Source organism: Papio anubis, chromosome 2, assembly GCF_008728515.1.
Source record: "Papio anubis isolate 15944 chromosome 2, Panubis1.0, whole genome shotgun sequence".
Classification (NCBI taxonomy): Eukaryota; Metazoa; Chordata; class Mammalia; order Primates; family Cercopithecidae; genus Papio; species Papio anubis.
Window position 1 is genome coordinate 188,338,104 of NC_044977.1, and position 27,097 is coordinate 188,365,200.

At 40.6% G+C, this 27,097-nt stretch overlaps 1 protein-coding gene across 3 annotated transcripts in view; it reads right to left on the reverse strand.

Annotated features, from left to right (window-relative positions):
• Positions 1 to 27,097, reverse strand: part of FGF12 (fibroblast growth factor 12) — a 582,680-nt gene that overhangs the window by 255,543 nt on the left and 300,040 nt on the right. Inside the window, exon 1 of one of the 3 annotated variants that reach the window (XM_009201958.4) lies at positions 2,316 to 4,528. The exons of the other annotated variants lie outside the window; for them this stretch is intronic. Within the exon in view, the coding sequence (XP_009200222.2) occupies positions 2,316 to 2,514 (199 nt within the window). The 5' untranslated portion in view covers positions 2,515 to 4,528. Of the gene's footprint in view, positions 1 to 2,315; positions 4,529 to 27,097 lie in introns of those variants that run through there. 3 annotated transcript variants of the gene reach the window in all.

Genomic DNA, 27,097 nt, shown 5'->3' on the forward strand with positions numbered 1-27,097 from the left:
TCTCTGGAACTGATATGTGGAGGGTGCTATCTCTCTATAAATAGACTTATTCCATGCTATGTGAATCATGGCTGCTGACAGCAAATCAACAGATTAATTATTTGGCTTTGTTAGTAAAGATAATAGCACACTATCATTTTCCCAAAAAGCTTTTCCACACACCACACGCCCATTCTTCTAAGCTAAGCTTCAGAACAAACTGAAATGGTATACAAATACACGCAGGTTGCCCTTGCACTGAGAATGTCTTAATAGGTCCTGCCATCTCTCTGCCAGATTGTTATTGTGACACTTTAGCTATAGGAAGTCACCAGTCAGGATCCTCTCTGATAAGATGAACACTATATAGAAGAAAAAGGGAGGCAAATTAAATGAACACTGAAGAAAACCATAAACTCAGAAATTGCCTCAAATCTCTGTTTTCTAATGAGATGCTAAGGAAGAGCTCACAGGAAGCAGTAAATACGGTCCTTCCTTCCCATGCAAAATGAAGCCATGAAAATAAAGCCATGCAGAAGTAACCCATTGATCATCTCCAAGTCAACTCCAGAGATCAGAATCAGTTTATCTTATCCGTTCACATATATCCACCTATCATTCTTACTATCTTGTTTTTTAGAAGAGGCTGACTAGGATCAACTCAAAGACGTCATGTAATTATCCCAACGAGAGCACAAGCACGTACCTCAGAGATTGAGATATAAAAGTCACACTGAGTTCAGAACCTTGAAGTTCTCTGTAGACCACATAAGCCTTAAGAAAAGAAGGCCTCCAAATTATCCCTCCACAACAGAACAGGTTATTTTATTTTCCACGAGGTGAATTCCTTTGTAGAGGTAATTCAAACTATTGCATAAATCTTCACTTTATAAAATGAACATGCTATACTAATTGGACGTAAAATAATACAGACTAGTGGCTCCTGTCTTGGGATCATAACTATTTTTGTATACTCCTGAGATTCACTACTTTATCTTCATCACAAAATAAGAAAATGAGCCTAGTATGGAGTGGACAATGTCATGAAAACCCAATGGAAAATGAAACAGGGTCGCTTCTTCACAAGGCTTAATCCCAAATTTCTGAGCTAATTCTGAGCCCCACTTGTCCAGACTTCCCAAGTGTGGTCCTTCATCCAGTGGACCCATCCATGTGCCTCATTGCTAGAAACCAACAGCACACCACAATCAGAGTTGCAAAGAGACAAACTAGCCAACTGAGTACAGAGCAGGCTCCCTTTCTAGACAGTGCTGCCTTTCAGTTGTCCACAACAGGGGTAGAGTATCTGCAGAATGCAAATGGTTCTGCAGCCACAACCAGAAAACCAACAGCCTGATGGAAGCACAGATCTCTCCGCAATTCTGCTTTCATTCTCTCAAGCTGGGAACACTGGCCTGGCTTGAGCTGGGAATCATCATGTCGAAACTTGGGGTGTCCAATTTCCCTTTGCAAGTAGAGACATATCCAAAACAATCATCTGTGGTCAGGGCTGCAGAAAAGCCCATGCCATGAAAATCTCTGATCAAGCTGAAGTTTTCTTTACACTCCTTGAAGCCAAACTGTGTATACTGTCTTGTTCCCTCAATGTCCCAGAAGTGTGAGTGTGCTAAGTAAGGTAATAGCACAGAAACGTTAATGAGCAGGGTCCTTGGAAACCATGAGAGGGGTTGGAAGAAAATAACAGGAAAATGAAGACTGTGTAAAGGAAGTGAAAGGGCATGAGGAAAAAATGAAGAGGTGAGAAATTGACAAGGGCGTCTGAAATAAGCAATGCCAAGTGTTGCTGGAGGAAGAGTTGGAAAAATAATAAATTTAAGTTCATCTGGTGTCTACTAGGTGTCTATCATGGATTATGAGAGATAAGGGAAGAGCTGTATTAATCCTTAGGTTCTCAGTGGGCAGCGTAAGTACTGTACTCTACAGATGGATGGATGCATGGATGGATGGATGCATGGATGGATGGATGGGAGAGCAGGAGAGAGAGAGAACCAATGAATGAATAAATGAATGAATGAGGTGGTCACTCACTCCCCTCAAGGACTCTACAGGCTCTTTTAGAATAAGTGCATCTATACATGTAATTCTTCTAGTCAAACCCTGGATTGATCAAAGTAGAAAGTGTTTTTGCTGAATATGGGGCAAGAAGCTATTAATTGACAGAGTGGTTGAAAGAGAGAAGTCTGGAAATGAGAGAAGAGGGGTCAGAAGGTAAAAGAGGAATCCTGGTTCCCTTCCACGGGCGTCCCGAGGTGCTTTGAGGAAGGGGAGAGAGGGTGTCCGCCTCTGGGGAGCCCACTCTCCGGGCTTCTACTGACCTGGTCTCCGCCTCACCGGCCTCTTGCGGCCGCTGCAGAAGCGCACTTTGCTGAACACCCCGAGGACGTGCCTCTCGCACAGGGAGCGCCCGTCTTTGCTGGGGCTGGAGCGGCGCTTGGAGGCCGACACTCGGTCGCTGTTGGACTCCCTCGCCTGCCGCTTCTGTCGGATCAAGGAGCTGGCTATCGCCGCAGCCATAGCTGCTCAGCGAGGGCCCCAGGCCCCAGGCTCTACTGCGCCCTCCGGCTCGCGCTCTGCCGGGGTGAGGGCAGGACCTCGGCGGCCAGGGACAGGGCAGTCGCGGGGAGGCAGTGCTAAAATTTGAGGAGGCTGCAGTACCGAAAACCCGGCGCTCACAAGGTTAGTCAAAGTCTGGGCAGTGGCGACAAAATGTGTGAAAATCCAGATGTAAACTTCCCCAACCTCTGGCGGCGGGGGCGGGGCGGTCCCAGGCCCTCTTGCGAAGTAGACGTTTGCACCCCAAACTTGCACCCCAAGGCGATCGGCGTCCAAGGGGCAGTGGGGAGTTTAGTCACACTGCGTTCGGGGTACCAAGTGGAAGGGGAAGAACGATGTCCAAAATAACAAGCCGTGCCTCTGTTGGAGAGGCGCAAGCGTTGTAAGGTGTCCAAAGTATACCTACACATACATACATAGAAAACCCGTTTACAAAGCAGAGTCTGGACCCAGGCGGGTAGCGCGCCCCGGGTAGAAAACACTAAAAAGTGAATAAAACGTTCCTTTAGAAAACAAGCCACCAACCGCACGAGAGGAGAGGAAGGCAGCAATTTAACTCCCTGCGGCCCGCGGTTCTGAAGATTAGGAGGTCCGTCCCGGCAGGGTGAGGTCTACAGAATGCATCGCGCCGGCTGCGGCTTTCCAGGGGCCGGCCGCCCGAGTTCTGGAATTCCCAGAGGCGCGAAGTGGGAGCGGTTACCCGGAGTCTGGGTAGGGGCGCGGGGCGGGGGCAGCTGTTTCCAGCTGCGGTGAGAGCGACTCCCGGCCAGCAGCACTGCAAAGAGAGCGGGAGGCGAGGGAGGGGGGAGGGCGGCAGGGAGGGAGGGAATATCCTCGAGGGCCAAGCACCCCTCGGGGAGAAACCAGCGAGAGGCGATCTGCGGGGTCCCAAGAGTGGGCGCTCTTTCTCTTTCCGCTTGCTTTCCGGCACGAGACGGGCACAGTTGGTGATTATTTAGGGAATCCTAAATCTGGAATGACTCAGTAGTTTAAATAAGCCCCCTCAAAAGGCAGCGATGCCGAAGGTGTCCTCTCCAGCTCGGCGCCCACACGCCTTTAACTGGAGCTCCCCGCCATGGTCCACCCGGGGCCGCCGCACCGAGCCGGTCTCCGCACAGGCTCAGAGGGAGCGAGGGAAGGGAGGGAAGGAAGGGGCGCCCTGGCGGGCTCGGGATCAGGTCATCGCCGCGCTGCTGCCCGTGCCCCCCAGGCTCGCGCGCCCCGGCAGTCAGCAGCTCACAGGCAGCAGATCAGATGGGGATTACCCGCCGGACGCAAGGCCGATCACTCAGTCCCGCGCCGCCCATCCCGGCCGAGGAAGGAAGTGACCCGCGCGCTGCGAACACCCGCGCGTCCGCTCGGGTGGGGCGGGGGCTGGCTGCAGGCGACGTCGGCTCGCAGAGGCTGCGGCTCCTGGCCGGAGCTGCCCACCATGGTCTGGCGCCGGGGGCGCAGGCGGGGCCCCTAGGCCTCCTGGGGCTCCCGCGGGAGGCAGCCGAGCGCGCAACCCGGGCACTTGGGGCCGGAGGCGGAATCAGGGGCCGGGGCCAGGAGGCAGGTGCCGGCGGCTGCCAACTCGCCCAACTTGCTGCGCGGGTGGCCGCTCAGAGCCGCTGGCTTGCGGGGCGCCCCCCGCCGCCGCGCCGCCGCCTCCCCAGGCCCGGGAGGGGGCGCTCAGGGCGGAGTCCCATTCATGGGCTGAGGCTCTGGGCGCGCGGAGCCGCCGCCGCCGCCCCACCGGCTGGCTCAGCTGGAGTGTTAGCTCCGCAGGAAACTCCGGGCAGGGGCAAGAGCCACCGAGATGGCGGGTGGGACGCAGAGCTGGCGGCAGCCAGAGTTCCTCCCGCACGGCCCGCCGACCCACGGAAGAGCGAAAGAGCGCCCAGGTGGGGCCGAGCTGGGGGCCGGGCTCCTGGAGCGCTGGGAAGCACAGCGCGCTCTAGTCAGGTTCCCTTTCCTCGCGCCCTCGGCTCCCTGACTCCCTTCTTTCCTCCCTCCCTCCCGCCCGCCACCCCTCTCCCTCCTCTCTGTGTTTTCTGTCTCTCCCCTTTTCTCCTCTCTACGCAATCCTACGTGATTGAGGTTTGGATGAGAAATTCTCAGAGGCAGAGCAAAGGAACTGCAGCTCGGGTCCGCTCCGTCCGGTCCCTCCCACAAGAGAAACACAACCACAGTGGGGGTTAAAGGACCCTAGGTGCGCAAAGCAGGGGTGAGAGATGGGGGAGCTGAGAAAATGCAGTCCACGCTCTCTCCTATAAGCTTGAGCACGTAGAATTCTCTGTTTAGTTAGGAAGAAAGTGAACACTGGAGAAAGTAACAATGACCTCTTGGACCTTATCATGGGCCCCACCTATGGCTCATTTTGGAGCAGGAAAAAGTGTTTCCCTCCTTCTTGGAACCCAGATTTCTTGGTTCTGTCTGGAAAGCTGCAAAGCAGGCTCAGCCCCTAAAAAGAGAGCCCAAATAAGCAACCTGCACAGAGGATGACTCCAAGTGCGGTGAGGGAGTGATGTGGACAAGGACAGTCAACCACAAGCTGTGGAGTGCAATCAGGTCTCCAGACGTGAGTGTGATGATGTCTGATGTTGGAGACACTGGGCAGAGGAGTTCTCCAAGTTAAAATGCAGCATGAAGCATTAATCACCTTCCATTCATGATAAAGTCTGGGAGCGGCTATTGGTTTCTACTTACAATTTCTCTTCATATATCCCTAATCTCTCTCCTTCAGACACCTCACTAAGCATCTAGGGTAGTGCGGCAGGATTAAATGTATGATTTCCAAGCACAGACAGGTGTATGTTGGAAACATCCTAATAGAAGGCAAGGAAAATGCAGGCCCTGGAAGCTACTGAAAATGGATGTGGGACTCAGAAGGACCCCAGGAGCTCTCTAGATACGAGCACAAACCTATGGGCCTAGCCAAGATTCACGTGGGAGATGAAAAGGATTGAGATCTGTGACGTTGTTCAGATCAAGCAGGAGTCTAACACCCTACAATGCCCAGGGGCCTGGACCTTCCAGGCTGCCAGCTGGGCAAAGCAGAGGCTGGCAGATAGGGGCTCATGGGACAAACAGCTGGGAGGAGGATTAAATAGGCAAGACATCCTGAGGAAAGGGAGAATCCCAGCTGTCATTTGGGGAGCACACATCCCCTGCAGCAGTTCAGTGTGGCTGAATGAAGACAGTGGATATATCCTTGGAATTCTAGCAATACAGAACCAGACACGTGGAAAAAGACACACGCACACATACCTTAAGTCCCAAAGCAAGGCTGAATGCATTTCCATATGTGCATCTGGATGGGGTGAGGGGCATTACTGAACATCAACCGGTAATTATATCAATTAGGAAAATCCTCACATTCCACAAATAAAATTATTTTCCTTCCGTGGCTAACAGAAGACTTCTCTCATTCTTGAGCAAGGCAGACATGGATAGTACAGTGGGCTTTGGGGGCTCCCTGCCTTGCAATTAAACACCCAAACAGACAAAGGTCAGCTAAGGGGAGTAGCCAGAGAAATAGGCAAGAGGGGGTGTATAATGAGGCCTTGAGGAAATTATTGCTAAATTTGGAGTCTCTTTTATATCCTCAAAATGGGGATAATCATTCTCATCTACCTCGCAGAACTGAATATGCATATGTAAGCATTCTGAAAACTGGAAAATGCCAAATGAATGAATAAAAGGATGGCTTTTTTTTTTTTCAAAGAAAATGCATGAGATTCACCTGAAATGCTTGTTAACATGCCGATTCCTGATGGTCTCTCAAAACACGAAGTGGAAGTTTGTATGGGTAGAGCCTGGGAATCTAAATTCTTAACCATTTCTCCGGGTGTCAAAGTTTCAGAGTTTAATGTATGTTTGCAAACTAAATAATACTAGAAGACAGAAGTAAAACATGGCACATTTCTCCAGAACTGCAGTCCTGTGCACCCACACCCTCTACAAAAGACCTGGAAAGAGGATGTGTATTCTTGAGTCTTTGTGTTGCTGATTTTTTTCTGTAGGTTGATGAGATATGAGGGTGTGCTGATGCAGAAGGTAACCAAAACAGAGGCACAGGAGAGAAGGAAGTTAGGAGGAAAGATGAAAAAGGTAACCGGTGCTGTTTGAAGTTCTCGTCTCTGTCTTAACATGACAACATCAAGTTAGGCATTTAAAGAACAGAACAAAAACAATCAATGTCAGCTTTCTGAGAGCAACATTATTTCTGTGTTTAGATCTCTACTAAAAGAATGTAGTGTTTTGGATTCAATCCGACAACAAAGTCTCCTTTTTTCCTCGCACTCCTGCAGCTATTGTCATAGTGCTTTTTGGCTTTTTAAGTCATCATCAGCATCATTTACTCCATTTCCCCAGTGAGAAGAGGTGTGAGTATAAAGAAATTTAAGAAGTTAGCTAGGACCTAAATATATGGATATTGAGCTCAGAAGCAATTCTTAAATCAGTTTATTTTGTATATAGAAATTTGTAGGTTTCCTACCTGGGCCACTAAATCTCGTAAGTCTTCCTCCAAAGTTACTTGTACATTTCCAATATCTTTGCATTTTGGGATCAGGAAATTAAGCCAACCTACTGATGATTTGGGTTAAATTAACAACCAAGTATTTTAAAGGATTGTATCTCAGGGATACCAATACTTTTATTTTTACACTATCTTTCTTTGAACAACTTAAGAATTTCTTCTTCCTCTTCTGAAGACATTATGAGCAGAAGAAGTTTTAATTACTTTGAAGAAAGTTGTCAAATGCATATCAAAATGATAATTATGTAGTTATATTTAGTTATATATATATAGTCTATGTTTTTGGCCTCTAGTCAAACAAATAAAAACATGGGCAGTCTTAATTATCTCCACATTTTAAAAGGAAAAACAGAGGCTTTTTGGTCTTTTGCTTATTCACAGGCCAAGTCTTTCAACTTCCAAATCTACTATTGGGCTAGTTTACACATTCGTTTTAAACATTGCATTGTTCACAGATTGCATCCAGGGCTTTGTCAGTTACCGGGGAATTCCATACACCTCCACAATCTCTCTGCCCTCAACAAGCTTCCAGTTCATGACATTATGATCTTTCATGGCTCTTGTTGTAATTGCCCAGTAGCTGTACGCTGCTGGACACGTTATTCAACCTCTCTAAACCACATCTGCAAAACAGATCCATAATAATACTAGCAGTACCTAACTAACTAGGCTCTTGCAAGGCTCAAAGAAGATGTGATAATAATGTAAAGTATGAGAATGACCATGCTGTTATTAAAATTTCCATTTAAATTAAGTCCCTGACATAAAATACAGATTTCTTAAAACAAGAAAACACACCTTATGATTCATACACATCATCATTCACTCTTGGAATGTATTTAACAAAGGCTGAAAATTTACTTGAAATGAATGATTAACCTTGACATTGTAATGGCAAACAGAATTTTCATTAGTGGAATATTGTCAATGTCCTTGTCTTGAGAACACAAAGAAGCCTAGCTCTGCTCTTACATCATCTTGCTCTGAAATCAGGCCCCTGCCTCAAAGTTGGGTGAATATGAGCTCACTGGGCTCTGCCACAGCAAATGGAAGAAGACCTTTTCTCCATGAATTTTATTATATAAAGTAGCTGTACTTCCACTTGCTTTTCTCTGACATATTGTCAGTTACAATAGGCTGACAAAAGCAATATAAACAACTACTTTCTAATAATTTGTAAATTCTTTTATATAGCAAATTTATTCAGGGTGCTTTATTCAACAATTTGAAAACAGAATTACTACATGTTATATGTCCATCTGGTTTTGGTCATATTCCAAAACAGAAAAGAGAATAGATTTAATTCCTCTTTATGACACAGATGAAGAGTGGTATCCTCATTGCCCAAATAGGGAAATTTTCAATGTTTTGGAGAATAGGTGTTTTGATAAGAAACATGGATATAATTAATGTGAGCCAATGATAAGTGCCCTGCACACCTATAAATGCATTACAATTATTGACACGTTGAATCCTTACAACAACTCTATGAGGTAAGTTCTGTCATATCACCATTTTATGAATGAAGAAACCCGGACAGAGAGGTTAAGTTGTTTAACCAAGGTCACTCAGCTAAGAATTGCCAGAGTTCAGATTCACACCCATATAATTTATTTCCAGAGCTTCCCTTTTTGTTCTGTGTCATACTTATGTCAACAAAAACATAACACCATGAATAATTACAATCATGTAATAAAGTCAATAAAATAAGAATATACAAATCACATACATTTATGTAACTCTTTACTGATTACAAATCATCTTCCCATGTATTATCTCACTGAGACTCTTCAACAATCTTATGATGGAAGTTAAAGGCAAAATAATAATTCAGTTTCACAAACTGAGACTCCAGTAAGTAATGTGATAGCCCAAGGTCATACAATCAATGAGTGAAGATCTATGAGTTTAATCCAGGCCTTCTAACTGCAATGTGACTACTGCCCTAACTAAAGTAACCTGGAGGGGAAAATTGAGAATGCCAAATGTACTTCCATTCACTAGCTTCTAACATGGTTTCACATCTTGTGAATGACCTTGAAGAGATCATTTTGTGTTGGAAGGGAGAGGAAACAAGTATCCCAAATTCTCTCCCCGTGAAGCTCTTACCTTTTTCTAGATGAGGGAGCTACTCCTGGTTTTACTATTGTTGGCCAAGGTAGGGTACTATGTTTTCTTTGGTTCTAGGAGGGTGGTCTTGAAACACTCTCCTTCTTAGTTTAGTAATTCAAGTTGAGCTCAATATGAAAATCGTAGGGAAACTAAGTTAAAATAGAAATTAAAGAAGCTTACAAGGGGAGAAATGTAAATTTCCTCCATTTTCATTCCTTAAAAATGTACATTGGTTTGACTTATACCACCTAGGAGATGGTTGGTACTTGGTTAAGGATGCTGAAAGACCTGTCAGAACAGACTGCCCATCATTTAATCCTACTCTAAGTCCCACTGTCACTAACCCAGTGCTGCTGACCCAGAACGAACTGCACCCACGGCAGGAGCGAGCGCCGCTTTCCAAGTTTGGAGACTAGACTGAAACTTTTTGTGGGAGGGGGCAAAGGGGACTTTTTACGGTGATGGAATGTAACATTAGATACATGTGTATATAAGACAGTGGACCTTCTTATGACACATCATCAGAAGAGAAATCCCCCTGGCTTTGGTTAGTTTTGTAAATTTAGCTATATGTAGCTTACGTGCTTTCTCCTGTTCTTTTAATTATGTGAAACTGAAGAATTACTTTTCTTGTTTTCCTTTTTAGAAGTTTTTTTCCTTAATGTGAAAGTAATTTGACCAAGTTATAATGCACTTCTGTTTTTAACAAATCCCCTCCTTAAACGGAGCTATAAGGTGGCCAAATCTGAGAACAACTAAATTCATTTTAGTTATAATAAATTTAATATTTGTAAATGTAAAAAAACAAAAACAAAACAAAACAAAACAAAAAAAACCCTTTTCCTTTTCAAAGAGAAACTCGGCTAGAAGATCTCTATTTGAATGTAAAACCCATAAGGACAGTGGCATTGTCTATTTTGTTTACTTTCTTATCTCTAGTCCTTAAAATAATCTTTGCACATAGCCAGATATTCAAAAAATACTCACATAAATGAATTAATTCATCAATCCATCCACCCAGATTTTTGAGTCAAATAGATGCATCAGGCATCCCAAAGTGAAGAATGGGGTATCAACTCTTTGGATCAGGAAATAAGCTCAGGTAACTCAAGGGTAGCCTCCACATTTCCAAAGTTGATTGTTTTGTTTTATCAACAATTCCTAAAATTCTCTGCCTAAATCCAATCTATCTATTAAATCTGATATCCTCAGAGGGTACATGGTACCTAGGTTTCTGCTCTGAGCAACCTCCATCCCCATATTTAGGCCTATATTTTCAGTTCTGATACTTCTCTCTCTCTCTCTCTCTCTCTCTCTCTCTCTCACACACACACACACACACACACACACACACACACACACACACACTCATGTTCACAGAAGAAAGGAATATAATAAGGCAAACAGAGCCACAGACATCAGGTAAAATGAGTAGGCAACTTTAAAGTCTCAGAATATGACTAAAATGACCTTAAAATGGTTTAATGATCCTCACATTTATACTGTCACCCATGTTCACTGAGATTCCTTCTCCATGGGCCATTCCTAGTTGTTCTCATTTCTAAATTTAGATTCCAAATTTTCAGGGAATGGATCTTGTTGAAATAGCAGTCTCTTACAGCACCCACCACATGACTGACACTCAAAATATATTATTAAAACCCCAATAAATTCATATTTTTGTCCTCTGCATGCACACAGCACCAGACACTGTGAAAGTAACAATTAATGAGAGCTCTCACTGATCCTGTGTTCACAGGTATTTGATGTTGAGTAAGATTTTACTGGAGATAACTGAAATATACTAACTGATTAGAAAAAAACTGTCAGAGGATCAAATGGAAGTTTGGACAAGGTGACCAACAGGTCATTTCTTATCCTAATTTTGTAGAATTTTCTTAAGAGTAAAATGTTAAGTAGAAAGAGTATGCAATTTAGAGTATATAATTTATCTTTACATAAAGCTACTTCGTCTGCCTGAGTTGAAGTTTATTTGCGTGTAAAACAACTATATTATAGGACTTAATTGGTGAAAATAATAGGTTGAAATGATGGCACTGATTTGTCAAATGAGAAAAAGTGTGAATGAATAAATGAAGGAATAAACAGATAAGCAGATGAGTGGATGGATGTTTGTATGGAGGAAATATAGCATATTTCATTTAAATATCCCTAAATTAGCCTTGTTAGGCTAAGCAAAATTGCTCCCAGTAAAAATTTAACAAGATGTGGGGAGTGTCTTAGCAGATTAAAAGCATTGAAGAATTGTAGGATAGTACATGAAAGTATGTAATAAAAATCTGTCACTCACTTAAAAATCATTTTTACATAAAATAATATCCCCCTGTGCCTAGTATTCCAACCTGCAACATGACATCAAGGAGGCATTGATGTAGATGTCTGTGTGACTGCGAAGTCTACAGCCAAAACAGACAGACAGATAGACACAGATAGGTATGCATTTCGATGCTCAGCTCTCCAGAAAAGCAGGTATAAGATAATGTATAAGAATATTTCTTTAAACAGTATTTGAAGCAGGAAGAAACAATATTTTTCCAATGTTTTGGACAGGATAATCATATCTAAACTTGTAGTGTTAACTGGAAGTGTTAACGAGGTCATCAGCCTACTGTAGATAATGTATACACATTGTAGTCAGCTAGCAGCAGTTTAAGAGAAGAGATTTATTTAAAAGTAGGCTGGAAATTGTCTCTGGGTTGGTTAAGTATGCTAATGGCATGGCAATGGAATAGCAGCATGATCCTCATTGCATTTTGACAGTTCTTTCTCTCATTTCTATAAAAGGCCATGACAAGAAAATAGCCATAACTGGCCTTTAGAAGATAAGTAACCAAAAGCGTTTATTAATTCGTGAGGACAAAAGGCAGGGAAAGAATGTTGACTTCATGCCAAGATAAGTAGAATTCATTACCAAAAACAAAACAAAAAAATTCTAAAAATGACCTGTGTATAAGAGTAGACATAGAATTTGAGGGTAAGAATCTGACTTAGAATTTTTGTTCCTCCTATAACAACGTAGTATAGTGTTTTGAATATAAGATAGACTCTGTCAGCATGTGTTGATTTTTAACTTTGACTTAAAAATAATAAATGTTCAGGATGAGTAAGAATAATCTCAAATATCACCTTAAGCAAAACCCTCGGCATGCTTTTATTAACAGTGGAATCACCTTTGATCTCTGATAGCATCAGTTAAGTAGTGGCTATTAAAACAAGAAATAAATGTTTGATAAATATGGTCAAAAACACATGGTTTTAATCTAGGAGAGTTTCCCTTATCTCCTTTGTACATCTAGCAGATACTGAACTCCTGATCAAACCCTGCAGCAACCCTGAGAAAACCCGACGGTAAACCCACATCACTCTAGGGAAGGGAAAGCTTATGCCCTAAGTGAGGGAAACATCACAGTTTCAGGCAACATCTAAGAAACCTGAGCCTTGGAAGGTGCATTTAAACTCAAAAAAAGAGGTTGTGCCTTGTTCTTTTGTGTCTGGATTTTGAATAATTTGCCCACGTTTATGGCTGTGCTGACAGACAAAGGAAGAGATCCTCTACCAAGCAGAATTAAGCCAGGAACTGCACAGGAAAACAATCTCATAGGGATTATTTTAAGATATTAGTCTGGAGTGGTGGACTCCAAAGAGTGAACCATATCAAGTTATGTAGATGTTAGATGCAAATTACTCTCCACATTGTAATTTTCTTTGTTACGCCCTGGCTTTCAATAAAGTCTTATGTCAATGTTCCTGCTCAGTCTCTCTTTTGCTGCCCATAATTAATAAAAAAGTTAATATGTCAATGCTTAGGCCAGGAGCTACATACTACGTGGCACCATGGAAATAACAAACATAATTAATGAGAGCCTCCAAGCTGTATCTCTGGGGTGAGTTAATCCTCGCTACAAGATGCTCTCCTTCAACACAGACTATGGAGAATTAACAGTATGATGTCAGTCAAGAAGTCATTGGGTTTTCCTTACCAAGTCCTTATATAATTTCAGGCAAATCCTTTGAATCACAGAAAAATGTCAAAAAACTCTGCGTTCCAATTATAGGTTAAAAGTGTTTGAGGGACAGGAAGGATAGGGTAGGGAATAGAAAGGACAGTGCTCTGGTTTGAATCTGTGTCCGTGCCCGAATCTCATGTTGAATTGTAATCCCAGTGTTTGAGGAGGGGCCAGGTTGGAGGTAATTGGATCATGGGGGCAGACTTCCCTCTTGCTGTTCCCGTGACAGTGAGTTCTCATGAGACCTGACTGTTTAAAAGTGTATGGCACATCCCCTCTCACTCTCTTGCTCTTGCTGCAGCCATGTAAGATATGACTCTTTCCTCTTTGCCTTCCACCATGATCTTAAGTTTCCTGAGGTCTCCCGAGCTATGCTTCCTGTACAGTCTGCAGAACTGTGAGCCAATTAAACCTCTTTTCTCTATAAATTATCCAGTCTCAGACAGTTCTTTATAGCAATGCGGGAACAGCCTAATATGGGCATTGAGATTTATTAGACACCTTCTACACACCATGCACAGTCCTGGGCTCTACACAGGTTGTTTTACCTAACCTTCACAATAACCCTGGCAACGCCAACATTGTTATTCACATGGTACAATGAGAAAACTAAAAGGCATAGAAAGTTAATTAATTGTCTGAAATATGGGTCAGGTCCAGAATTCAAATCTAGTTCAGCACACTCCAAATCCAAAGCTCTCTTCTTGACTTTTTTAAAGATGATGAATCCACAAAATGAACTTACGAGGCTAATTTATATTCTTGAAATGTTAAAAAAAAAAAAGATAACTTATCATTTAAGGTCACCCACAATCTAAGTCAGGGGCATCCATGCTATTTGTTCCTTGGTGATCATGACCCCATTTGAAACACTACTTAACAAATAGAGCTGGGGAAACAGACACTGAGGAAAGTGAGGCCTATGTTCAAGCATTTGAAGAACTTGAATATCCTGTGTGTGCAGGAGATTCACACTAAGAACTAGATATTCTGTGTGTGTAGAGGCAAACTTGGACGCCTCCATTCCACCCATGGAACAGATTGCATCGCAAAATGGGGAAATGGTTTCCCCACCATCAGAGACTTTCCACTCAAGATCAGGAGCAACACCATAGGAAGTGGGTTCCAAGAAATCAGACAGGTATTCTATAAAATGATTAAGGTCAGCATTGCTGGGAGTGGAGAGTGAATCAAAATCATTATAGACTGCATCCAAGGGAATACTTGGGAAAACTTTTGTTCATTTTAAAGGATGTAAAAAAGGGAAAATAAAGAATCATGAATCAATAATGAAAGTGATTGCTGGGGATGTGGGAGAAATGACAGAAGGATGGAAGATTCAAGGAGACAGTCATGCAAATAGTCATGGAAAGCACATCTTTACTAACCCTGAAAGAAAGCACAGGGCTAAACACTTCTCTGTGGCATCAAATGTGTATTGTAAAGGCTCGTGTCATTGATTAAATAAGTAGATTTTTAACAAACGTTTGAAAATCTAAATGATAATGTCCCTCTGAGTTGTGGTATTTGAGAATAAGAAAAAGAAAACATATTAACCTATTAAGTTGCATGTGAGGAAAGCTCCCCTGGAAAGGCCAGGATAAAAAGCTACTAGGTTGTTCGTCAAAACTACAGTGGATTCTGTGGAAGATGGTCATTGACTCTTTTGGATTCCTACGTAGGAAAGATTCCAGTTTGGGGTAAGGCACCTCAAAATAACCAAAAGCTGATGAGCTTAAAGGTGAGCACAGACCAAAAGAAAATGGTTGGGGGGTGGAAATCGGGCTATTAGGAGCTCTGCTATGGTTCCCTCATATCAGGCCTTCTGCAGGTTAAGTGTTAGGCTCATATTAGAAAATGTGAAAAGGAAATACTTACTTTAGCCTGTAGTCATGGTTGTTTCCTACAAGATCTACCAATTCCACTAAAAGTAATCACAGAGAAATCTGGAGACTCAATGATATAGCTCAGATGTTCATCCCCTCCAACTCTTATGTTGAAATATGACCGCCGATGTTGGAGGTGGGGCCTGGTGAGAGGTGTTTGGGTCATGGGGGCAGATTCTTCACACACGGCTTGGTGCCCTCTCCATGGTAATGAGTGAGTTCTCGCTCTGTTAGTTCATGTGAGAGTTAATTGTTAAAAAGAGTCTGGGATGTACCCCCTCTCTCTCTTGCTCCCTCTCTAGCACTGTGACACTGCCTGATTCCCCTTCGCCTTCTGCTGTGAGTGAAAGCTTCTTGAAGCTCTCCCCAGAGACAGATGCTGGTGCCATGCTTCTTAAACAAACTACAGAATCACAAGCCAAATAAACCTCTTTTCTTTATAAATGCCCAACCTCGGGTATTCGTTTTTAGCAACATCAAATGGGCTACTACACTTAATTATTGGCAAAAAGAAAGAAATACTTAAATCTCAGTACACACTCACAGCTCATCATATAGTATCTTTGATTTCATTTTTTTGGGAAGAAAAAGGAGAATCACAATTTGGAAAAACTCAAAACCAATTGGAGAAAACTGACTACAAACTGGAAAAAAAAAAGTCTTACAAAGTGTTTTATCAATGAAATGCTACAGAATGCAATGAAGAGGGTGGAGAGATATTCAACAAGAATCAACAGTGGCCACTACATGCACGAAGTTAGGAGCGTTGAAAGGCAACCATCCCATTTCCTGCTTGACAATGTTTAACTAACTCCATGCACAATATTATCTTTAAAAGTAGAAAGTAGGCATGCACTCCACCAGTAGGTGAGAAAGTTGAATGACCACAGAAAGGTCACTTAACCTCTGTACGTCAATTTACTCATCCATAAAATGAGAAATTGTTAAAAGAATAACCGATGATCTTTATGATTTAAGTCCTTTAATGAAGATTACTTTGGGAAGATTACTTCTGGAACCACGTGTGACACTCAGTTTTAGAGATTCTAAACAATAAGAAAAAAAAGTATATAGTCTAAAGCACCCAAGTATTTTCAACGTGACTGCTTACTTGAAAAAAAAAAAAATGACTTTAGTAGCTGTAGCAAAGATTGTCAGCATGGAACACTATGCAGCCATAAAAAAGGATGAGTTCATGTCCTTTGCAGGGACATGGATGAGGCTGGAAACCATCATTCTCAGCAAACTGTCACAAGAACAGAAAACCAAACACTGCATGTTCTTACTCATAAGTGGGAGTTGAACAATGAGAACACATGGACAAGGGAGGGGAACATCACACACCAGGGCCTGTCGGGGGATGGAGGGCCAGGGGAGGGATACCATTAGGAGAAATACCTAATGTAGGTGACGGGTTGATGGGTGCAGCAAACCACGATGGCACATGTATACCTATGTAACAAACCTGCACGTTCTGCACATGTACCCCAGAACTTAGAGTATAATCATAAAAAAAAAAAAAGAATAAATGACTCATCTCAACGAAACTCTCTTGAAGCTGCTAAGTTCTCCAATTTTAGTTCAATCGGAATTCCTCTATCTCTGAATAAGTGGTGCTGGTAGTGAAGGAAAGAAGTATGAAGATGTCTGTTAACTGTGGAGATGGCCCAAAACAACATAAAGCTATCCTTATCATAGTTGAACTTCAAAGGTTTTTGCTTTATTTTTTTTTTTTTTTTTTTTTTTTTGGCTTTTGGTATTTTTTTTCCTGTGTACAATTTCTATATAGATAATAAATCTTAGATAACTGTTGATGAACAGTTTTGTAATAATTTGGATAAAAGAATGAGGTAATTCTACAGTGAGGAGAGTCAACAGAGGACATATATTCTAATGGACCTGTTTCTAGCCTGACCTGAATTTTTATTCTGATGTTACTTACTCAATACGGAACCTTGGACAAATTATTCCTCTTTTTTGGTCTCTATTTCCTTATTCTTAATATGAGATTAGCCAGATGATTGCTAAGGTCTCTTTCTACTCTAAAATTCTATGACTCTAAATATAGAGCTCACCAATATCATATTACTTAAACAAAACAAAGTAGGAAGCATTTTCTGTTATCTTCCAAAGTAACTTCAGGGTAGTTAACTAAAGTGAAAAGAGCATTGGTTATCCTGCTTTCCCTAGGCCATTGGCTAGATTCCCTCAGTCCCCAGAACTAAACCTGACTCGTTATCTTGTGCCACAAAGCACTTCTCTATAACTGGATAAAGGCAATAATATTTAAAGCAAACATTTTTTCGAGTGCTTATTATTTACCAGGAACTGGTAAATATACATATAAAGTCTAAGCACTTTATATGTATCAACTTATCATCACAACCACCCTATTACATTGGTATTATTGTCAACATGTAAACAGAGGAACAAAAAAAAAGTAACATGCTTAAGGTTATACAGCTACCAAAGGGAATGACCATGATTTGAACTCAGCAAGTTTGGGTTCAGCCTCTTACTAATGGATGAATCACCTTTCAGTTCTGTGGTCCCAGTGTAGTGGGGGAGGAAGGGTGCTAGTTCTGGTGCTAGTGATGGCTATGATAGCTCTTCTTTTTTGTTCTCTATGAAAAGAAAGCATGTGGCTGGGCAGGGTGGGAAAACCCGATGTGAATGAAAATCTTCTAAGTAAGCCTTGACACTGACAGCTCCGTGAGTTTATCATCCTAACTGAGCCCTATAATCGCACAGCATCTCACGTCCACTTCCTCGAAAATTGTGGGTAAGACTTAATCCTGCTTCTGAAGCAGAATCAGGCCTAAATGTGTGGCTCACTCATTTTCTTCTTTGTTACAGAGCCCCCTGTTGCATAATTTGTGTAATGGAAGTATGTATAGTTTTGCTAACCAATTCTCCTGGAGCCACTAAAATGTGTGAGTGTTTTTAGAAATTATATGGGCAATATGCATAAAATACCAACCTCTGATTCTCTTTTTGGAGTATTCAATCTTAGGGAGCCATTTTCTAAGTATGTATCTAGAAGAGCAACTTCATACAGCATTAAGTCGCTAAGTTCTCGGGTTTTTCATTCTCACGTATAACTGCTGTTAGCTTATTGAGAGAGCCTGGGCAAATAGCTTAAACTTTTTGTTTCTTAAGATCATTTCCAAAATGAATACAGCAGACTCTCATGATAAAGACTTAGATGCAAAGATTTAGATATGGAATCACCACATACAATACTTGAAATGGAAAGAACTTTAAGAATTATTCAGGCTTATGCCCTCATTTTAAAGATTATGAAATTGAAGACTGAGAAAGGTGCAATATGCTTTAGGTCACACAGTTCTTGGTAGCTTAAGCAGAAATACAGCTTAGGCTCCTGATTCTAGGATCAGTGGTTTCTCTGGTATAAAGTTTAATTTTTCTATTAAAGACTACATTTTAGGCTTCTTAAAAAAGTTCTAACAAAAACTAGTATGTACAAAATGACAGTTTATAGAAGCTTCCCATTCAAGCCTCACAACCACTCAGTAAGACAGTTACTTATTATTATCAACATTCACTATATGCCTAATTTATAGCTGCATAAGCAGAAGCTCAGGCTGCCGAGGAAGTGGCCTAAGGTTGCATTAGCATTCTAGTTCTGATCTTTGAAATTTGAAATTCATTTTCTTCTTCGGACCTTTACTTCACCCTGCCCTCTTTAAATTTGTTTCAGGTAAGATCAAATGAATTATAAAATCTTCAAAAAAGTGACTATTAATGCTTTCCCCAAAATGTCCCCAATTAGTTAAGCATTTCTTCACTGGCCACTTCCCCAGATCCTGTTCATCTGACATCTATTTTCAAATAAAACAGTATTCTTTAGAACAGTAGGAATTTCTCACACTGGTTTACTGCATAGGATAAAAGAGTCATAATTATTTTCGTAACCATAGAGGTATCATCAAAATACAGAATTATTTGTAATGCTAATGAGAATTTTCTTCACCAGGTAGTGCTGTTTGCAAAACATCTGGTGTACCATGCCAAAAATACATAGCAGCTGAAAGGCAGGATGCAAACTTTGCCTCAGGATCTTCTCCACCAGGTAATTTCAAGACAGGCATTGCCTTTAATATATGTTTTAGATGTTGCAGCATCTGATAGTCACATAACTAATTTCTTTGATTAGTTCACCCCTTGTGCATCTTGGCTTCAAGGATTCAATTAAACACAAAACTTGCAACTTGGTGCTAGAGTATTCATTAACCTGCAAGTTATCTTTTAAAACAACTATAGTCTAGGGAAAACTTCACGAAGATAAGAATTTGCCTTTGTCCTGAATATATATAATTTGAATCACATGCCAAAGGAAGAGAGTCTGTAAACAGCAATGTTTATTCTTACCAATAATTCGCCTTACACACACAGAGAGACATACACACACAAACACACACACACATATCTTTACATCTTACCAATTTCTTTATTTACCAATATAAAACTTTGCAATAGACCATGTTTTTTTATCCCTTCACCAGTCTTCTTGCCTCAGCACTGTATAATTTTATGCATATGCAATATACATATATATGCATAAAATATGATACATACTACATACAAGATGCATACAAGGTGAGTTATCCTGTATATACATATTTGTTGTTTTATATGTATATTGCATATATGTGTGTATAAAATTTTAAAATGCTACGGTAAGAACTAGTGAAGGAGAAGAAGAAAAGCGGTCTCTTGCCAACTTTTTCTACCAAAGCATTTATGTGCTTTTCCTTTTACATCCATCCCTCAGTCATTGGGCACCTACCACATGCCAAACTGCTGATCACATAAGAGACATAAAGAAATAAAATATAATTTCTCTCCTTAGAGTGTACTGTCTAGTGGATGGACCTGGTATTTTATGTAGTAACAGAATGAAGCACATACAAATGAAAGGTAGGCTCTGTGCTGAGATGTTCAGGAGAGAAGGACACTCTTCTCAATTAGAAGGGTCCTTACAAGGTTTCACCATGGAGTGACATGAGAACTGCTCACTTAAGGAAAAGTGGGATGCAGTCTCCCAGGAATAAGTCTGAGAAAGGCCTTCTAAACAGACAGGAAAGGAAAAGCACAAAGGTGCTTCCGCAAACATCAAGGTTATGTCAGGCTGTGGATGTCCTCCAGGGCAGTGACCCTATGTGTCTTACTATCATTTTTCATGTGTCAAACTCATGATTAATAAAATTAAATCAATCAAACAAAACAGTAAATGAATGAACAGTGTTTGGAGAGTGTTAACAGTTTATTAGGTCGAGAAAATAAGACGTGTGGAGATAAATGATAGAAATCATAACAAATCACTAGCGAATAGAATGCATTGCTATGGAATTTGTGCCTCATCTTAGAGGCAACAGAGAGCTATTAAAAGTTTTTTAAGAGAACTGTGATAGAATTTAATCTATACAGTCAAGTACTATTGTAGTTTTTAATGAAAGTAATTGGGTTAAATGTGGTACAACAGAGTAGTAATCAGATTCATTCATTACATTAAAGTTAAATAATATTAAACTAAATTTCAATACATTAAAATTATATGGGGATGAAACTGTCTTACTACAACTTTCTTAAATGGATATAAATAGCACGTGAGACAAAGCTCCAAGAGACCAACTTCACAGGTGTTACACTTACTCTCACCAAGTTTATACCTCTTTACAAATGTTATTGAAAAGTTATCTGTTTCCACAAGTAGAAAAACACATATAAATATCCACAAACTCTCCCATGGCTATACATAACACACAGCATGGGACTAGTAGTGTAAGACCTGGATTTGGTGTTGCTATTACCATTAACTTGGTCTAAGATCCTGGGTTTTTCCTCCCTTTGCTAGGCTCCAGTTCCCTAATCTATAAAAGGAAGGAGGAAATGGTGCCCTCCATGGTCTGGTTTAGCACTGATAATCTGTGATTCCAACAAGGTCTCTGGAATGGCCTCTGTTAGTCTCCATACTTAGCACAGCAGAAGGCTAGGGAGTGATGAGCCTCATAGTATTATCAGAGGGAAAAATATCACATCCTTTTCTTTACTCATCTAAAATTGAACAAATACAGGTATAAAGTGAAAAATGAGGCAGGAAGCTACAAGGGAACACTGCATGATGTTTAATGCTACTTTTGAAAATATATTAGGCTTCAAATTTGGAAATCTGTGTAGCTCTTCAAACAGATGTTATATTTTACCCTAGAGATGACCCCATTTTAGATGATGGCAATCCACTATGTATAATAATATTCTTCATCAACTTCCTAAATTACTTGAGAGTTGTAGGAGATAAAAAGTGTAATACAAAAGAAAGATGGTGACACCCCAGTAACTATATTAAGAGCTAGAGAGACTGTGAGCACATTTACTTTTATCCTTAGCTATGTTTGAAAGAGAGACGCTTACATAAGTAGTATCAGGATTTAAAAGAACCAACTGTCTCAAGAGTAGAAGAGTGTTTGACTTGTAATCAGAATCCTGATTTTAAATTTTAATTATTTAAGTAAATAACTGTAGAAATGTAGGTTACTTACTAATTTACTGTCTCTCAGTTTGGTAGTTATCTTTGAAATAGAAATAAAAATACTTACTGATGTGATTATTTTGAGCTACACAAAAATACATTATAGTAATTACTTGGCATGGTTTATGGCACATAGTATGTGCTGAGTAAATGCTAGCTTTTTTTCCTTGGACTTTTCAATAACATTTGTAGAGCACTATAAGAGTAGAAGAGTGTAGGCTGGGTGCGGTGGCTCACACCTGTAATCCCAGAACTTTGGGAGGCCGAGGCAGGTGGATCACGAGGTCAGGAGTCTGAGGCCAGCCTGACCAACGTGGTGAAACCTGGTCTGTACTAAAAATACAAAAATTAGCCAGACGTGGTGGCGAGCGCCTGTAATCCCAGCTACTCAGGAGGCTGAGGCAAGAGAATCACTTGAACCCGGGAGGTGGAGGTTGCAGTGAGCTGAGATTGCCACTGCACTTCAGCCTGGGTGACAGAACAAGACTCCGTCTCAGAAAAAAAAAAAAAAAAGAGTAGAAGTAGAAAAGTGTAAGTTGTTTAACACTTTCTCATGATGTATGTAGTAGTGCCAAACATACTCTAGGTTCTCAGTGAACCTAAAACACAGATAAATTTTTAAATTAGCATGAACATTTCAATTTGTAATTTGCATTATCTGGATAGGACAATCTGATGTTAATTCTAATCAATATGGTAGGCATTTACTTCATTTGGTAAATAAATACAAATAGCGGTAGAGTGGTTTTCACATCATTTCATTTACTGCCCAGCAGTATGTTTCTGGGAAGATGTGTAAAGAGAAAAATTTTTCAAGAGGAGATACTGAGAGGCTCTTGAAGTGCAGTCCCTGGTACCGCTCTGACAGAGCATCAATGTCACTAAGACTTGGCAGCAGGGAGCAGGACTCGTCTGTGTGACTTCCAAGAAACACAGAGAGAGCCACTTACTGCAGTCTCCAGCAGAGAAGTAGGTATGGGGGACACAGCCTCTTCTCATGCCTGCCAGCATCTGAAACAATATCCCTCTTGATTTTGTGTTTGCTTAGATCAGAGTGCAGACTCCAGGCACTAAGGTAACCTGCCACTGAGAATGTCTTAGAACTTCAACTGTGCTTTGCCAACCAAAACCAAAGGATGTTAATATTGTGTAGCAAGTTGCGTCAGGTAGAAAATGCTTTTCTTATTCAAGCCCTTCAAGATCTTTCTCAATTGCAACTTTCTTGTGGTCTCCTAATAGGATTCCCCTCTGCCACCCAAGTCTGAATGTCAAAAGCACTTTCTGGTTTTGCCATAGGAAAGGCAGTTTCCTACCTTGCATTACATTGATTTGTGTCTATCTCCTCTACTTGACTATGATTTCCTAGAAGGCAGGGAGTCTAACTTCCTCCTTTTAGAAACATTCAGTTTAATTAAAGGTGTGTTAGAGGGAAGAGTCAAAAGAGGAAGAAGGGAAGGGGGAAACAGTTCACATGTATGAAAATAAGAGAAATAAATTACTATGTCCGAAAGCAGCCACTCTAATAATGATGTTGATTTTTATACTCCTGGCTTGTCAAACAGATAATTCAGAGAAGTTTCCATTTGAAAAATTAAATAGAGTATCTGGGTCTTAAAAAATAAAAAAGAAAAAACACTGCTTGGGATGTTATTAATATATAAATGATCTAAAACTTGACAGTGACTCTTCTCTAGGATTCTCACAATTGGGCGATGCTTCAGAAGATGGTAGAAGGAAGTCCAAATCTGGGCATAATCCCATACTTCCCCAGACTGGTGACAATGTCAGATTTTGAAACAGTAAAATATGAGAGAAAAAAACTAAATATTTTATAAACTAACAGAAAGAAAGAGGGATTTTATGAATCAATCATTCCAGCACCTTAACTTTAGATGAAGGATATGAGGTTGTTCCTTCAAGTATTTCATATGCTTTGAAAGCTCCGTGAGTCTGCACATGGTAATCCTTCTGTCTAGAATTACTTCTCCTGTGTTTGACCCAACTCCATTGCCGTCTTTTCCTTGAAACCTTCTCTCATTCCTCCAGTCAGTTTATTCATCCTTCTTAAAGACCCGTGGATCACTTTTATGTACTTTTATTTATACACTGATATATGTTGGCTTTCTCAATTAGATCATGAATTTATTTTGGGCAAAAACTATGTTTACCCTACTCACCCCAAACACCTAGCACAATGCCTCAAAAAAAAAAAAAAAGAGTACTTCACAAATTAATATTGAGTTGAAATATCTAAGTTCACCAGAAGAGATGAGGGAAGAGGACAGCATCAACTTACCTCTTCATGAAGCTTAAGACCTCTGCTCTTATTTATAACAGCCATCACAGATTAATAATTTTAAACTGTAAAGCACACTGGTACCACTTAAAGACTGGCTTGTGAAGGATCACTCAAAGAACAAGCTATATTTTGATGGAATGGAAGGAGGAGCTTGTCCTCTATACTACAGTATTTTGGCAAAAGAAGTGGACTGAGAAAAATGCAGTCCTTCCTTTCTTTTCCTAACTCTCCCCCTTTTTTCTCTTCTTTCTCCTTGTCTTCCTTTATACACTCCTCCAGTTTCTCCTTTGCATAAAGTATTGATAGTCATTATCTTAAAAATATTACAAAATCTCTCTGCTTTCTACAAGCATTACTCCTTCTCTAGAACTGTGTGCCTGTACTTTACCCAAAAGGCCAAGTGTACTTCATGACGGCTGCCATGAAAAATAAGAAAAAAGAAAATCTGGTTAGATATTGATGCATTTTTGTTTAAACCACAATGTATGTTACTTTTCATGAGGGTTGGATTACATATTGGTGTTTGTTTGTCTTTGCAAATGAGGTCAAGTGGATAACAATATTTTTGAATTTGAGAAGATATCTTTTAATGCCATTCTGAAAAACAAAATGCAGCTAGTGTATTTTGCTAGAAAAGACTATCAAGGAAGAAAATGAGGTAAAAGGCCCTTAAGATATGTTTTGCAACAAACAAATAAATATACTTCTGTATAGATAGACCAGATGCTTTCTTCAAAGCCACACAGAGTAGATTTTCAATGGTAATAAAATGATTGTCTCTGTTGCCACTATTCTATTTTAGTTAAATAGCATTAGCAATTTTAAGATAAGCTCATTTTGGAAGTATTATAATTACCTTAAGAATTTGGCCTTCTCTTCGCTTGCATATGTTCATAGCAGCATATTCACAATAGCCAAAAAGTGGAAGCAACTCAAATGTCCATTGATGGATAAATCAATAAACCAAATGTGTGTGGTATGTACAAACAATGGAACATTATTCAGCCTTAAAAAAAAAGGAGGGGGGAATTCTGTCACCATGGATGAACTTGAGGGCATTATGCCACATGAAATAAACCAGCCACAAAAGGCAAATGCTCTATTGTTCTTCTTGTATGAGGCATTTAAAGCATCAGATCCATAGCAGAATAAAGTAGGGTGGTGGTTTCCAGGAGCTGGATAAGGGAAAAATGGGGAGTTGTTGTTCAGTGGGTAGAGTTTCAGTTCTGCAAGATGAAAAAGTTTTGGAGATCCATTGCACAACACAGTACTTAATACTACTAAACTGTATACTTAAAAATAGTGAAGATGGTAAAGTTTATCTGTGTTATCTCAATTAAAAATAAAGAACTGGATCTTCTTTGAAACAAAATGCCTGCAATTATTTCAACCTCACCCCTGCCATTTAGTTTTTGATTCCCACTCTCTAAGTAGTTACTACACAATGTACAAATATTTCTCAAAGTAATAAGCAAGTTGGCTAGAAGACATTCAATTCATTTATTGGGGTCCTATTATGCATAAAGTAATGAGTTTGGCCCTGAGATGAAAGGGGGAATGAGGGAAGGCATTTCACCACCATCAAGAGGGTAGTGCTGGATAGGTCTTAGTGAGCACAGGTAGGGAAGGACATACTCCTATTGATACTGAATACAGCAACCTGCTTCTGTACTATAACCAGTATATTGGGAGCATAATTGTTATCTGAATTTCTCAACGTTTGAGTTTTTCAAACAATTGGGTCTATGCTCAATATCAACAATTTTTAAATTCCACTGAACTCTTCTCTATTTCAAGAGATACCTGAGGTTTCATGTTAACCTCAAGTCACAATGGAGTCCACCCACTTCCCCCAAGCACCAGATATTATTTTGAAGATATCTTGTAAGCCAAGGAATGAAAGAACAGATGATATGAGTTATCTTGAGAACTCCAACATAAATGAGATCTGAATGGCGACATTACTTGGATCACTCTAACAAAGGCAAAAACGGCCTTTACCACCCACAGTGAATCTCAGAGATAAGCTCGCCCTACTTACACAGGAGCTGGGTTCTGAAAAGAGAAACTTCAGTGGTGCCTGTAAGCAGTTGTAGGTGAAACCTTTCAATTTACAGTTTGTATCAGGTTGATTTTCTTGGAAATCAAAATAGAAAGGAGCTGATTAGATCCTAGCTAAAGGGGAGAAACAAAATAGCTGGAGTCCCTGATGGTAAAGCTGTATTAAAAAGAAAACGTGTGAAGGAGAATTTAAAAAGCATATAGCACTTTATTCTTGTATTTCTATTGCCAATGTGACTAGAAAACTAAAGAAAACCAAGAGACTCCTTTTATACTGTGATTCTACTTCCTGTAATGAAAAATGACAGGGAGAAATGGAAAATCAGTTCAAAATTCAAAACCGGCTCAACGGAAAACAATTCTGATAGAATCACAGAATCCTGGGGTTGGAAGGTCAAGTTGCCCAACTCAAGTACCAAGTGTTTCTCCAATGATGACGTGTATTATCATAAAGTGTAAAATAGACTTGTATCTAGACTTCGACTTACATAAGCCTTCTATTATCTAGAAATGTTTTTGAAATACTAAACTCAGCATGTCAAACCAGCCTAACTTGTCCCATCGCTTATCAAATAACAGCTGGGATAACAGCATTAACCTTCACCAGGTCATTAAATAGGAAAAACAGGGCATCCTCTCTGATATAGCCTCTCCTTCATGTACCCCAACCACAGCACACATGTATCAATACACACGTATATTATGCTATTTCCACATGTCTTTTTGTCGTCTTTTTTCTATTCCCACTGGTAACCCTTTATCTAGGCATTCCATCCCCTCTCACCTGGGCAGCACCACATACGTCAGGTCTGCTTGCCTGTGGCACCTCCCTCTTAATTCCCATTCTTCAAGGGACTCATTTCAACAACCGTCTTTCAGTGTTTACTGACACCAGTTACGTACCAGGAGCTGTCCTAAGTGCGAACAAAGATACGAAAATGAATGATGACTTTTGCCTTTAAGTAGCTGAGAGTCTAATAGAGGTAACGGAACCTAATAAATAATTGTACCACAGGGCACATTTGAACCAAATGCAATCCTGTTCAAAGTGTTGTGGGAGTATTGATTCATATGAAGCAA